The sequence below is a fragment of the Lutra lutra genome, chromosome 9 (assembly GCF_902655055.1).
Source record: "Lutra lutra chromosome 9, mLutLut1.2, whole genome shotgun sequence".
In the NCBI taxonomy this organism is placed as follows: domain Eukaryota; kingdom Metazoa; phylum Chordata; class Mammalia; order Carnivora; family Mustelidae; genus Lutra; species Lutra lutra.
The window spans coordinates 20,887,652-20,903,178 of NC_062286.1; the positions used below are offsets into that span (position 1 = coordinate 20,887,652).

Here is a 15,527-nt window from a genome sequence, read left to right on the forward strand (position 1 = left end):
GCCAACCGCAGGATCACGGGAAGCCCTACAATGTGGAGAATGCGGTGGTTTGTTCCGCCGCCTAGATGACTGTGACTTTCCCCCCTGCTGTCTCTCTAAGAGTCAGACTCAGGTCAGGGAGGCCTGACACCAGTGGCAGAGGTGGGCTCCATGACCCAGGTCTTGCCTCTCTGCACACCGTTGCTGGGCTCCCTCTCCCTGGGTTGCTGTGTGAGCTCCAACGAGAGCTTGACCGTTGCTCTCAGAGCAGCTCAGAGCAGGAGCAGAGTGGACAGGCCCAGTTCTGTCTCATTCACCGAGGTCTCCCTCCACCCGGCATAGGGCCTGGCACACAGTAGGCACTCCACAAATGGGCCTCGGATGGCTGCCTGGGCTGCCGGTGGGCGAGCTCGGGTGGGCTAGTTCACCTCTCCACACTTCAGCTTACTCTTCTGTAAAGGGAGGGTGGCAGTCACTGTACTGTTTCTTGGGCCTATTATGGGGCTGGTGAAGTGCAGAACCTAGCACGGAACCCAGCCCAGGGTAAGAGGGCGACCAACATGGCGGTGACAGTAGTGACGCTCCGTGTATGTTAGTTCCAGGAACCAGGGCAAGGACTGGCATTCTTGGGGATGGCACCCCAGGGACTGCTGGAGGCTTCAGGGAAAAGGGGCCTCTTTCCAGCCTGAAACAGCACCAGCATGGTTCCCTTCCCATGACCACAACAGCTCAAAGTTGTGTCTTCAGTTTCTGAGGTTCCCTGCATGCTGGTGGGCCAGAGACTGGGCCAAGGGAATCCACACAGCATTTCAGATTCCACGCCATGTCAGCCTCCAGACACTCCGGGGGACTCTGATGGTAGCTAAGCCGAGCACTGCCACTCAAGATGTAACCAGCCAGCAAGCCCCATTCAGAGCAAATGTTTTCTGAACACCTTCAGGGTTTGCTGAAACTTCCCCGTGCCAGGCTTTGTACATGGCACTGTGGCCAGTACGGAACGCAGGGGTGTTTCCTAGTTCTATGGGAGCTCCTGGATAGTTCTGGAGACACAAACCTGAAATTGCCGCCCGTAATAGGAACATTGAGAGAAGTAAGGTGGCAAGTGTTAGAGACAGGAGGAGGACAGGAGGACCTCTCTTCAGAGGAGGGGCCTCAGGATCCCTGGGAATGTGAAGCCATGACCTAGATCGCCAGCTCACAACTTGGTCCTGACCTGGCAGGTGCTGGCCAGAGTGACAGAGTTGTGCATCTTATCAGCCCCAGAGATCTGGGTCCCACGGAAAGGTTTCCCTGATGCAGGTTGGAGAATTACCTGAATTAACCTGAGCCTCATCACTGACTAGGTCTGGAACCATCCTATATCAGCAAGATGATGAACTTAAAGGGACAGTCCTCCAGATCTGGGGAGTGGGGGTGAATTGGAACGTGCTGCAAAGCCTTAGAATTCAATGGAAAGAGAGTATCTTGGGAATTTAAAGACCCAAGACTCAAGTTGGGTTCATTCTTTTGTTCATTCTTTCCTTTGGCAATATTCCCTGTGCCCTGTGCTGGGTGCCGGGCCCCTGATGAACAAGACAGGTGCATTCCTGGCTCCACGGAGCTCATAGCCCATGACTTCCATGTACAGGTGCAGTGGGCAGGTGAGCCCCTGGCCTCCCCACCCCCAGGCTGATGACTTCTCCCTCTTCTGAATCCAGAAGACCCATGGTCCATCTTTTTCTGTACTGGGTCCATCTCCCCACTGGACTGGGCCCCTTGAGGGCAGGTTCATTTTGCAAGTGACCACAGGCTCTGGAATCAGGTAGAGTTGGGTACAAATCCTGATTATGGCTACTTATCACCTGGAATGATCCTAACCCAGGGAGTTAGAATGCTTGTGTGAAGCTCTCAGCCCATCCTGCTACACGCTAGGTACCCGGGATAGAGCAGCTCTTCTTCTCATTCCTGCAAGTTGCTGCTGTGGCCTCCCGTGTGGCCTCTGGTCCACGTGGGCCTGGCTTAGAGCCAAATCAGACTGCCTTGGGGTGGGCTCCTTGTGACCACTCTCATTCCCCCAGGGCAGGGGTCTCTGCTAGCTGCTGGCTGGGCATAAAGTCTGTCCTCACCCCCACCCCTGCCCTCCAGAGCTGTAGGTAAATGGAGGGTCTCAGGTTCCAGCCTCAGGGAAAGGAGACACCCCATCCAGGTTCTGTTTCCACCCATTGTTGTCCGAAGCATTGTCTTTCTTCCAAGGCCGCTGCCTCCCCACTCAGGTTCCTGGCGCAGCCCGCAGCAGCACCTCTCACCCTTGTCTGAGCGGAGAAGGGAGAGACATTTGCTATCTTGTCTTTTATCTCATTTTTCAGCCGTGCATCTGTCCCACAAGGCGGGCAGAACAGGGAGTATCTCCCCATTTTACAAAAGGAGAACCTGAGGCCCAGAGAGGTTGAGTGGCCTGCCCAAGGTCACAGAGCTTGTTCATACCTCAGTGAGGACCATAGACCCATTCTCATGACTCCTAGGCCCATGCGCTTTGTACCTCCCTGAGCGGGTTCCCTAAAGCTCTGGGCACAGTAATGTGAGAAAACAGACTTTCTGAAAAGCCAAGAGATTTTCAGAAGTTTAGCAAGGGACCGATGAGATTCTTTTTGCAAGCTTGTTCTAGAACCACAGATGGACTGTTTCTTCCAGGGACCAGCAAGGAAGTTTAGGACTTGTCCACCCCAGTCTGGGGAGACAGGTGTAAGCATGCCGGCAGTTTCAGGCTCTCTCTGGGGGGCGAGCTGACACAGGCCCCTGGGCCCTCCTTGACAAGGGATAGAGGGCTGCTTCCCCTGCTTGGCAGGAGTGCCCTGCTGGCCAGTGGCAGCCAGACTTCTGGCCACTTCTCAGAGGGAGGAGTGGTGGCAGGGGGCATGGGAAGACCCCCAAACAAGGCCTTGTAAGGATGTTGGGGGGTCAGGCCCAGGAGCAGCTTCCTGATGCTGCATCCAGAGTGGATTTAGAATCTAAGTGAAGTGTGGACTTAGAGCCCTGGCTTTGCTACTTCCAGCCCCTGGGAAGATACACCCTCTCTGAGCCTGAGCCTCACCATTGGCTGGTTGCTGTGGAGACAGCACAGAAGCCGTGCTGCTTCCGGAAGCTGCCGCCATGATTGTCAGATGGGGTTTCCCCAGGGAAGTGATGGACAAGTCCCTGCAGTGTTGGGGGAGGAGGATGCTGAGCTTTGCCAGTCACTCAGCATCCTGGGCCCCCATTCCATGAACTGCCAGTGGGTTCCCCACAGTGATGACCAGAAACTTCCCAGTCAGCTCCTAGGTGGGTGGGACTTTCCCCAGTGAGGACCCATCTTGGGGCTACTCTCTGACTCATCTTCCCATCTTGGGGCTACTCTCTGACTCTGGCTATGTGTTTTGCCTATTACTCCCTGGCTTGGGCCCCTCCCCAATCTCTCCCTATGGATCCAGAGGCTCCCCCATGCCTGAGTTCCTGCATGGAACTTCAAGCACCATTGACCCCATCTTCCCCTCCGGGGTAGCCTAGCCTTGCACACGGGAGGTGCTCAGAATGTGGCCCCGTGCTTTACTTGGGGCTGGTAGGAACCGAGTATTCACTTGCCCCATGTTGGGCAGCACTGGGGAGAGGAAGGACACGGTGATTAACTTTGAATGTCATGTATACCTGTGGCTCAGGTGTCCCAGGGTGCAGTTCATGGAAAGGGGTGGCAGTGCCCTTTCAAGGGGCATCAGGTTGCTCACCAGCTGAGGCCTGGACAGACAAGTCCCTGGGGAGACTTGACGGGAAACAGGGAATCAGATGCTCTGCCTGGAAGATTGGGGGCAGAGACCCAGGGAGGCAGGACTGTGAGGGATTGAGTCAGGCTGCCTGTGTCTCCATTCAACCAACCCCTCCTCTCAGGGCCCTGACTGATAAAACGGGGAGAGGAAGGAAGCCTAGGTTGCATAGTGGGGCAAGTCCGAGGCCAAGATGCTGGCATAGTAAGTAGCCATGGTCCACTGTCACCATCACCTTTCATTTTGTTCATCATTTGACAAAGAGACCTCATACCTATCATCAGTCCCATTTGACAGATGAGTCACAGAGGCTTAGAAACAATCTGAAAGTCACACAGCCAGGAGGGGAGACATCTAGAACAGAACTGTTCTTGGGGAGGGCACAGCCTGCTGGCTGTGATGGTCGATGGTTATTCTTGAGCACAGGAGAGAAGGTCAAAGCCTTGCTTCTCTGTGCTTGCAGCTCTGGGGCTACAGACATAGCCACACTGTGTGGGATGGGCCCAATGTGAGGAGGAGGCAGAGGTTCTGGGTGGCCCCTAAGCCTGGTGGCTGCTCAGCTAAATACCAGGTTCAGAGGAGACAGTCAGCCCTGAGGCCCTTCCCAACCCAGCTGAGCCAAAGAGAAGAAGCAAAGCCCAAGAAGGAAGGGGTAAGTTATTCTAGGGGTCACAGCAGAGCTCCTGTTTCATGCCAGGATGGTAACTTAGGACCGCTGGTTCTCACCCCAAAGTCAACCTCGGAGAAACTCTAGAAGCAAGAGGGAAATACGGATTCTAGGAAGTAACAAACAAATAGACAAACAACTTTGAGAAACAAGAGACCAAAGCCTCTTTGAGCTGATCTGTGTTGGGGGAGGATGGAGGCTGCCCAGGGGAGGCCGAGGAGTGGGCTTGGCAGTGGGACAACGGGTGGGAGAAAATCTTCGTGAGTTCTGCTTTTACTGACCCCTGGCCTTGCTTTGGGTTAATCCTTGCCTTCTCCTTTACTGATAAAATGGTGGCAAGAACCCTAGTGGGATGAGGATTGAAAAAAATAGGTGTTGGGACGCCTGGGTGGCTCAGTTGGTTAAGCAGCTGCCTTTGGTTCGGGTCATGATCCCAGCGTCCTGGGATCGAGTCCCATATCGGGCTCCTTGCTCATCAGGGAGCCTGCTTCTCCCTCTGCCTCTGCCTGCCATTCTGTCTGCCTGTGCTCACTCTTTCTCCCTCTCTCTCTGACAAATAAATAAAATCTTTAAAAAAAAAATAGGTGTTCATGGACTTCTCAGTGCAACCTCAAAACTAGTTACTTAAAAATCTAGCCTGCTTTCTGTCCACCGTGTTTCTCCTTAAAGGCTTAGAGCTGAGACCTTACCTGTTTTTATGGTGACTGGGCCCCCCTCGGTGCTCATGCCTGCCCTTCAACCCTTAGAGCCTGACCCAGCTCACCTCTGATGCTTCCCCAGTACCTGTCAGCAGACAGCATAGCTGATACCAGGGGCACTTGAACTGGCCAAAGGAAACTCATACTTGGAGAGACATTTCTTATAAAGGCAAGACAAGACGCTGAACAGTATATACCAACAGGGGCAGAATTATTAGACCAAATGGATCATAAAGGCATTTATTAGCGATATAAAAAAAGAACAAGGAATGTTAAGAAAAAAAGAATAAGTTAGTAAATTGGAAGATCATTTTGAAGAACTCCCTCAGAAAACAGCAGGAAAGGACCGATAGACAAAAAAATTTAAAAAACAAAGAAATAACAGCTAGAGGTAGAAGTAGCAGCATCTGATAACATGGGGTACAGAGACAAGAACAATATGAAAACTGAATGGAAGGAATATTTGAAAAAAATAATAGAGAGAGAATTTTCTATAATAAATGAAAGATGAAAAGCCTTGGATTTGAAAAGCGCTCACAAAATAGAGCAAAACAGGAGAGATAAGACACCCCACAGTTAGACACACTATCATAAAATTTGAGAATATCAAAGATAAAGGAATTATACTTTTCTTCCCCAGGGAGGAAGAAATGATCCCATGCAAAGGTACAAGAACCGGACGGCCATCAGACTTCTCAACAGCAACAAGCACTGATATTTTGAAGTAAAGGGAAGAACTTTGAGCCTTGAATTTTATATCTAGTGAAAGTCTCATTCAAATTTGAAGAAATAAGAAACTGTTCTCAGATTTATAAGGCTTTAGAAGGTTGGCTACACAAAGACCCAAACTGAAACTACTTTTAGAGAAAATACTCAAATAAGAAGAAAAAAAAGCCAAGAGATGCTTCAAGAGATAGGAGAAGTAAAGGTGATCAGATATCCTGGTGAAGACCACTGTTGTCCTCAAAAAGAAAAAGAAGGCTAGGACAAATAAAAGAAAAGGAGAACACACATTTGTAAGAACCTAGAATGAAAATTGTATAACCTAGACAGTGTGGGCTGAGGTAGGGAAATCAAAGAGGACTAGGAGAGTATTACAATACTTGTCATGATAGGGGGACTGTAATTACTGGTTTGTTTTCCAGCTATCAACAGAGATCCCTAAACGTGACCAAGGAAGGGTGACTACCTTGAAAACACAAATAGAATGTATAACTTTTCACCTAACAAAAGAAAACCTGATCTATCTCATGGAAAGCTGGAAAGGAGAAAAGAAAACAAACAAACAAACAGGACAGTAAGTGGAAAATATAAAATAAGGTGGTGATAGAAATAAAAATCAAAATACCAATTATAATAGGTGTAAATGGATAAAATAATCAAAGCACAGAGACTCTCAGGCTGGGAGAGAAAATTTAATCTAAGAATATGTGCCCTAGGGATGCTTGGGGTGGGGCTCAGTGGGTTATGCATCTATCTTTGGCACACATCATGATCCCAGGGTCCTGGGATCAAGTCCTGCATTGGGCTCCTTGCTCAAAGGAGGGCCTGCTTCTCCCTCTACCTGCCTCTCCCCCTGCTTGTGCTCTCTCTCTCTCTCTGACAAATAAATAAATAAAATCTTTAAAAAAATGCACACCCTAAAAAGACACACTTGAATTTAAGAGCACAGAAATACTGAAAATGGAAGCAAGAACAAAGATATACCAAGAAAATAAAAGAATGAAAAGAGATACACTAGGCAAACGAACCAAAATTAGCTGACATTGTAATCTTAACATCCAGCAAAATAGAAACTAGTGTAAAAAACATCATAAAAGACAAAGAGGGATATTAAGTTCCAGGAAAAGGAAAAATAGACAAGAAGATACAGCCACATGAAGCTATAGAACTTACTAAAAATACAGTTTCCAAACACATCAAGCAACAGCTGACAGCCACAGGGAGAAACATGTGAATCAACATTTGCAGAAGTAGATTTTATTGCCATCATTTTTGAAACTGATAGATCAAGCAGAGAGAAATAAACAGAAAAGGTGAAGAACTGAATAGTATAACGAAGAAGCTGGGAGTTACATTGCACTCCATAGAGAACCCTCCACTGAGCACATTCCTTGGGTATAGGGGGCATTTATGACCATGAATGGAGGCCATAATCAAGGTCTCCATGAATTCTGAAGGATCGGTATCATACAGATTGGGCACTTTGATCATAATGCAAGAAAACCAGAAATGAGGGTGCCTGGGTGGCTCAGTTGGTTAAGCGACTGCCTTCAGCTCAGGTCATGATCCTGGAGTCCTGGGATCGAGTCCTGCATCAGGCTCCCAGCTCCACGGGGAGTCTGCTTCTCCCTCTGACCTTCTCCTCACTCATGCTCTCTCTCACTGTCTCTCTCTCTCTCTCTCAAATAAATAAATAAATAAATAAAACTTAAAAAAAAAAAAAGAAAGAAAACCAGAAATGAAAAAAAGAATAAAGAGCTAACATGTCATACACATTTGGAAACTTAATAACATTCTTATATAACTTGGTTTTAAAAGAAAATCATAAAGGAATATTAAAAATGCTGAAAGGAATATAAAAAATCATAAAGGAATATAAAAAATGATAATGAAAATACTACATATAAATTTTTATAGGATGCAGCTAATACACAGCAAAATTTATATCTTTAAATACATTTATCAAGAAATAAGGAGTTAAAAATAACAGGCTTAGCCTTCAGTTCTGGGGGTTAGGAAAAGAGCCACAGAGCAAAATAAAATAAACAGGGAGAAGGGAAATAATTAAGAAAAAGGCAGAAATCAATGAAATGGTGAACAACGGAAGAGATGAATGAAGCCAAAAGCTGGTTCTTTACAGAGATTAATAAGATAAACAGATCTTTAGCAAGACTAAGAAAAACAGAGCAAAGCTAAAAATAAATGCAGTATGGAATAAAATGGAGGAAATAACTACAGGCACACACACACACACACACACACACACACAAAACCATTCTAAAAACAATTTTAAAAATTTACAATCAAATAGATGCTAATAAATTTGAAAACCTAGATGAAATATAAAAATATAAAAATCCAAAACTGGTGTAAGAAGACACAGAGAAATTGAAAAGGGGGTTGAAGAGGCCCCTCCCCCAAACCATCCAGACTTAGATGCCTCTACATGTGGTTCTTCCAAAAGGTGAGGGAAGAGGAAGTCTCTATTTTATGCATGTTGTTCCAGAAAATTTTATGCATTATCAAATGATGAAAATTTTACAAATGTAGCTTCAAAAATGCTGCATAGAAATATTTGGCAGTTGAATATAATAGTGTATTAAAGTATTTAACATTATGGAATATACTAAGGGAGCAAAGTTACAATTGCCTCAATAGATGCAGAAGAAACTTGAACCTTTTCAAGTAAAAACTCTTAGCAGACAAGTTAGGCAAGGTTAAATAGTAAGATCCTATAACAGCAGGTATATATATGATGACAAAATTTTAGACGCACTCATTCCTTTTAATACTAGAGGCACAGAAAGGGTGCCTACTAATCACCATTACTGTCCAACATAGAACTAGGGATCATGATCAATGTTCTGTGGAAAGATAAGGAAGTAAGGGGATAGGACTGATAGGCTAGGACTGATAGGAAAGAGATCAAACCTCTTTTTGTAGATGAGATGATCACCTACATTAGAAACAGAATGAACTATGAAAACAAGTAAGAGACTTCAACAAGTTTGTCAGGTAACAGGGGGACTTCTAAAGGAAAAGAAAGCATTTCTCTAGGTCAACAATAATCAACTAAAAAATGTAGTAAAAGCAAGACACCATTTATGATAACAATAAAACCAGAAAGCATCCAGAAAATAATCAAGATTGGGGCATCTTGGTGGCTCAGGTGGTTAAGCATCCAACTCTTGGTTTTGGCGCAGGTCCTGATCTCATGGGTTGTGTGATAGAGCCCTTGTCAGACTCCCTGCTCAGTGGGAGTCTGCTTGGATATTCTCTCTCTCTGCCCCTAACCATCCCATTAAATAAATAAATAAATCTTTTTTTAAAAAAGAGAAGAAAATCATCAAGATCATATGACTTCTTTGCAGTAAACGTAAGAATGTTAGTAAACGATGATGGATAAATTGAATAGATGATTTATTATTATAAAAAAATTGACATTTTCCTCAATTAATTTTTTAAATCCAATGGAACTTAATCAAAATTCCAGTTGGTTTTTGGAAGGATCTGATGAACTTATTTAAAAATTGTCTGGAAGAATAAAAGTCCACAAATAATTCACCCTCAAAAAAAAGAAGAGGAAACAGAGGGAATTTGCCTCATCAGGTACTAAGACATACAAAAATGCCATATTAATGAGTACAGTGTGGTAAAGTTCAAGAACAGACAAACAGATTAAAGGGATGGGATAGAAAGCTAAGACATAGACCCTAAATGGTGAGAAGGTGATTGATTGTGTAGCAAATTGGTGTTAGGAAAAGCGTTTTCTCATATGGAGAAAAATAAAACTGTACCCCTCTCTAAAACCACATACAAGGTAAAAGAAAAAAAATACAATTATGAAATCAGAAAATGTAGGGAAATGTACCTGTAACCTAGAAGAGTGTAAGGAGGTCTTCAGCAAAACTTGAAAACACACCAGGATTAAGGACTCCTAGTCAGCGAGGGGACAAAGTTCATAAATAGATGGCAGACGGAGAGAAATTTCAGTCTCTAAATCCAAACAAGGGGTCGATATCTCAGACATATAAAAAGTTACTGCAAATCAATAAGAAAAAGACAGCCACACCCACAGGAAAAAAGGGCAAAGAATATGAACAGGCAATTTACAAAAAAGGAAACTTTAAATGTATTATTGAAAAGACAATGAAACACCACTGTTAGTCTCAGAAAGCTAAATACAGAAGGTGTAGATAAGGATTGAGAACCAGGGATCTGTATGCATTGCTGGTGGGAGTGTAGACCAGGGCAGTGCTGAGGAAGCTTAAGTGGATGCAAATCCCGTGAGCCAGCAATTTCAGGTTCTGGGGAATATTCCAGAGAAATGTTCACAGAAGTCCAAAGGCGACATGTGTAAGAATATTCAGTGCCTTTCTGATGGTTGGGGGTGGTTAGAGGCAAGCTGGAGTTTCTTCTCTGGAGGAGTAAGTAGGTAAAGGATATGCAGGATGACCAACTCTTTCGAGTAAGATGAGGATTTTTCCTATTTTATCCCTTCTGGTCTGTGTCCCAAGAACCCCCTCAGTCCCAGACAAACCAGGATCGCTGAACGCCCTTATACACGTTGGCTGTGCCCATAGACCATAAACAGGGGCAAATGATTTACTCAATCCTCTGAACCTGAGGTTCAAGGAAAACAGCTTTTTGGGGAGACACAGTGGGATAGGCAACCTGATCGCTCTTAGATTGACGAGGGTGATGTCTCTATGAGACTGGCTTTCTGGAAGCCCAGGTGGGCTTAGCCTGAGCCCTCCATGTGCCCAGAGAAGTAGGGAGAGAAGCCCCTCTTGTTGGAGTGAGGCCGGGCCCTCAGCCAGAGCTCACTTGCAGGCCTCTGACATCTGTAGGCCCTTTCTCTGGAGAACAAAAGTTCCCCAGAGGGCAGCAAGCCATGAACTGGGACCACACTGCCCTTCTGTGGGTCAGTCACTCTGCCCTGGGCTCTCCTGGCCAGGACTTGGGAGGGGGGGTCCCCCAAGGGTGTCCTACCTCATCGAAGTCAGCCACGTCCTCACAGTTCTCCAGCACCCGGGAGTAGAAGGCTTGCCCTGGTTGGGGACAGAAGAAGCTGGGGTCAGACCTCTCCTCCTGGCAGTCACCAGGACAGCACTCGGATTCACATAGCACTTGTCACCAACCAGGGGCTCCGTGTCATGTGCTGTGCTCTCCGGGCTGAGGCAAGTGCCCACACCATCTTCTCCACCCGCCTCAGGAGCCCTGTGGTGTAGGCAGATCAAAGGCCACTAGCTCCACCTTACCCATAGGGACACTAAAGTAAGAAGGGACAGTCTGGTCAGAGGCAGACATGAGAGGAGAACCCAGGACTCTTTTCTCCACCTTGTTGCTCTCTTGGTGGCTTTCTTGGCCTCCTTTTGCTGTCTCCTCAGCTCCACTGGCTTCCCCTGGCCTGCAGCTGCCCTGAGCAGAAGGCTGGTCCCCCGGGCGGTGGGCGCCCTGCCAGCTGGCCGCCCCCCTCTGTGACTCTGTCTGCAGCCAGGCCCAGGAGCTCATACCCAAGCCAGGCCCGGCCACAACCAGGACCCTCTCACCCCGGAAGCCACAGGCCTTCCCCACCATCCCTTGCCCCAGAACTCTCTCATTCATTTTTCTGTCGGCCTCCGAGAGGAAAGCCTCAGGTGCTTTCTCCCACATGTCACCCCTCCTTTCCCCACTAGCACGGGTACTACTGAGTGTGATATGGACACACATTTTCCCACTGGCCCATGTCCATACACCACCTGCCAGGGCAGAAACCAAGCTGCCCGCTCTTCAAGCCCATCCAGTGAGGACCGGCCCCTCTGCTAGAAGAACCATAACCAGGAGGGACGGAGGACAGGGTTGGGGGACATGGGGCGGGCAGTGACTATGATGCATGGGTCACCTCAGTTTACTTTGAGAAACATTTGCTGGAGCCTACAACGGACCAGGCTACCTCCTGGAGCCTCAGGATAAAAGGATGGGTACAAGGCCCAGGACCTCTGCCCGCAGGGAGCTGATGGTCGAGTAGGAGCTAGAATGGGTTGCCCGTTCAATACCATACAATCCATACCCGGAGATACCATGTTGTGTGAGATAGAGAAGTGATGCAGGGAAGGAAGGATAAACATGGCTTTTGGGGGGATTTGTTGTTTTTTTGGTTTTTGTGGGGTGGAAGCATGTGGGAAGGACTTGTCATCTCTGCAAGGAGAAACCCAGAGATAGGGAGCATTAAAAAGAAATATTATTTAGGATTAATTTATTTTTGTCTCTCAATTGTAGACCAAAGGGAGGGGGGTAAAAAAAGGGTAGTATGTTTAATAGAATCCTGTATACGACTGCCCCACCCCCAAATCCCAAACCAATTTCTTCTATCTGTGAAGAGACAAAGATCTCCAACCACTAGAAATGATTACCTCTGGCTAGGGGGAGCAGGAAGACATTGGAAGCGGCATGTTAGCCTTTGACTGTACACGCTTAAATTTGGCATTTTTTTCCATGACCGTGCTTTGCTTTTGTCATGGAAAGAAAAATGCTTTGAAATTCCCACCGACATAAACCAGTGGTCCGTGTCATTAAAGGACTATCTCAAGGATGAATTCAGCCCCATTCCGAGGCTGAGTTGGGCTTGTCACTGATGGGCAAGTTGGGGACCCAGGAGAGGACTTGACAGCAGAGTGGACATGGGAGGGGTGCACACACTGACCCGGCATGGCAAGCGCCAGGCGGGGGGGGTGGGTGGAGCGAGCCCCCTCTGACCCCGCACTGCGATGGGGCTCGGTCCCCTGGGAGCCACTTCCGTCCCCTGGACTTGGTTCCCTCGCTCACATGAGAAAAGGGGTTGATCCAGAGATCTCCAGGGCCTGCCTGGGCTTCCGAACTTGAGAGCAAGTATGTAGCTACCTCCTGATAAGGAGGAGGCCAGGGGTTTGCTGTCAGAGACAGGGGGAGGTCTGCGGAAGGGTGTGTGTGTGTGTGTGTGTGTGTGTGTGTGTAGGAATAGCATGTTGGGGGAGAGGCTGTGTCTCAGATAATCAGGAAGAATCTATAAAACAGAACTAGATACACAGAAAATAGATGTGTGAACGAGACAGATGGGAAACAAAGACTCTCTAGCACCAGCCAGGGACAAAACAAAACTGAAAAACCGGGAAGAAAAATCTCACCCACTAACCCCAGGGCAGCCATGGGAGGACAGGAAAGCATGAGTGATGGTGCCTGAGCTGTTTGCAATTTTCCCCACAGGTAACACACAATATATACGGGGACTCAGGAGAGCACCGGGGCTTCCCTGAGGACCTGGCGCTCTGAATCACCAAAGGTCTCTTCATGCTCGAAGATGGTAATGAACCTGGATATTTCTGTGTTCAAGGCTTTCCCGGAGTGAACACCCAGCAGCCCAGCCAAGGCAGAGGCAGTGAGGCACCGTCCAACCGGGTGCAGGCAGCCACCCAGGCGCAAACCCGTCCCTGGGTGCGGATTTCCTACAGCCTTGATAGAGAGGACATAAAATGCAGTGAAATGAGCGACTGCAGAATTTCTGCATCGGAGCTCTGTTCCGAAGTGCAGTAAAACCTCATTGCCTCGGGCTCTGGGGATTTAGATGTGGTGAATATTGTCAAAGGGGATGAGCTAAATTTTACCTCTAGATATTAAAAAAAAAGATTTGCGAAGCTGAATCAAATCAATTGTACAGAAACAGAATGTCCTCAAGCGTTTTTGAAAAGCCTCATTTTAGGGGAAAATTCTGCAAACAGTGGCAGGGATCATTCTGGTGGTCCTTTGTATGCCTTAGGACAGAGGCAGGGGACCTCTGTCATCCCTGGCAAGTTATCAATGAGGATTCCTAACCCCATCTCTCCTCTCAAGTTCATTTCCACTTACCATCTTCTCCACTCAACATGGGTCGTATTGACATTTCTGCTCCCTCTTAAATGGCTTTCAGACAAAACCATTTGAAACCCCAATATCCAATCACCTTCCTTGCCATGGAGAAGATTGAGAATGAGGCTTGAGGGAAAGAAAATAGCCTGCTCCTTGCAGCAGGGAGGCTTTGTGGATAGAGTGAGAGATGGGGAAAATTGAACGGCACCCCCTTCCTTCAGAGGCAGCTGCTCGTAGGATAGCCGAGCTGTTGGGTTTGGAGTAAACTCCTCCTTCTGTCAATAAATGAAGTTTGGAGAATAGACTCTGAGCTCACAACTGTAAGAAGTTCTGTGACATTGGATACATCCAGATGGAGGGACTCAGGTTCCAAATCTTCACAGAACTATCTATCTGGTATGCCATTTGCTATTTAAAATATCCCTCCCTCTGCTACCCTCCTAGATGAAGGGGAGCCCAAATCTTGTCTCATTTGCAGGACAGAGTGCTAGTCTTTCATGTGATATGACTTTAGGGTATCAAGTGCCCCGTCGGAACCAAACAGCCCCGTCTTCCTGACAGTTGAGCATCTTAGAGCCAGACCTTGGGAAAAGGCAGGTGTGTGGGAACTGGCCTGTTAGCGGGTGTGCCTTCATCCATTCCCACATGCAAGGGGGTCTTCTGCTCCTGCTGTGTCAGCGTGGAGGGGACAGGGGTTCTACAAGAGATTTTGTCGTGGGACGCTGACTGAAGACGCTTATTACAATCCAGAGAGGGGTTAGGTCAGACATGTAAAAGACTACTGTACAAGGCAAAATTTGATCATTCGCAGGCAACAGAGTGTGAATAAAATGAGTACACAGGAGAAGGAGAAATGACCTCAGCTTAGCAGATCAAGGAAGACACAGCAGAGGCAGGGGAATGGACCCTGGGGAGATGGGAGTGACAGGGACATCTGGGCAGAGAGGACCGTGTGAGCAAGTGTTTGTGAGTGTGAGCTGAGAATGGAGCCTTGAAGGAGCAGGACACAGGACAGGCGAGTTCTGATGGTAAAGGGGAAAATGAAAAAGTTCTCCCTTCAGGGAGCAGCCCACTGAAGGTAGATCCGAGAAGGGAGTCCTGGGTTCCTGAAAGGACACAGGGTGGGCTGCTGGGCCATCTATAGGAGAAAGGGGATGTCCTGAGGACAAGCTTCAGGGACCTCAGGTCCTGGACCCGCATCTGGAGTTGGCTCTCCCACCCCTCAGGGTCTCAGAGCCATCATCTCTAACCGGGAGCAATTACCCTGGACCAGCCCACATCCTGGAACCAGGAACTGAAAGAGAGTGAAGTGTCAAGTCCCTTGCAAGCACGGGGGAACACAGGAGAGTGTGGTAGGGCGCTTGGACCAGACCGCCAGAGTTCAAACCCCAGCTCTACACTTGCTAGCCATGTGCCCTTGAAGAAGTTAACCTCTCTTTGTTAGTTTCCTCATCCATAAAACGGAGCAAATCGTAGTGCTTGTACAGCTGGGACATAATTCATCACCCAATTAAAAAAGGGCTATTATTCCATTAAAGGGTCCTATTCTTGCTTTTGACATTTAAGTTACGTCTCAAATATAAAAATGGTCTTCTCTACTGTGAATCACATTGTGTTAGCTTATTTTTAGTAGTATATAATCAGAAACGATTTTCTTCCTCATCTACATATTTTTCAAGTTTTAGGTATTTTAGGTGTGATTAGCTCTTTTTTTAACGAGGTAAAATTTACATTCACAGACCTTAAGTGCACAACTCAGTGGGTTTTGATAACTGAGCATATATCTGTGTAATCATCGTATAATCGGGATTTAGGACATCTCCA

General features: G+C 47.2%; 1 protein-coding gene across 3 annotated transcripts in view; it reads right to left on the minus strand.

Moving 5' to 3' along the window:
- Positions 1 to 15,527, minus strand: part of OTOF (otoferlin) — a 93,402-nt gene that overhangs the window by 67,914 nt on the left and 9,961 nt on the right. For all 3 annotated transcript variants that reach the window (XM_047747041.1, XM_047747038.1, XM_047747039.1), the window contains exon 2: positions 10,833 to 10,891. In XM_047747041.1, coding sequence (XP_047602997.1) covers positions 10,833 to 10,891 — 59 coding nt within the window. The remainder of the gene's footprint in view (positions 1 to 10,832; positions 10,892 to 15,527) is intronic.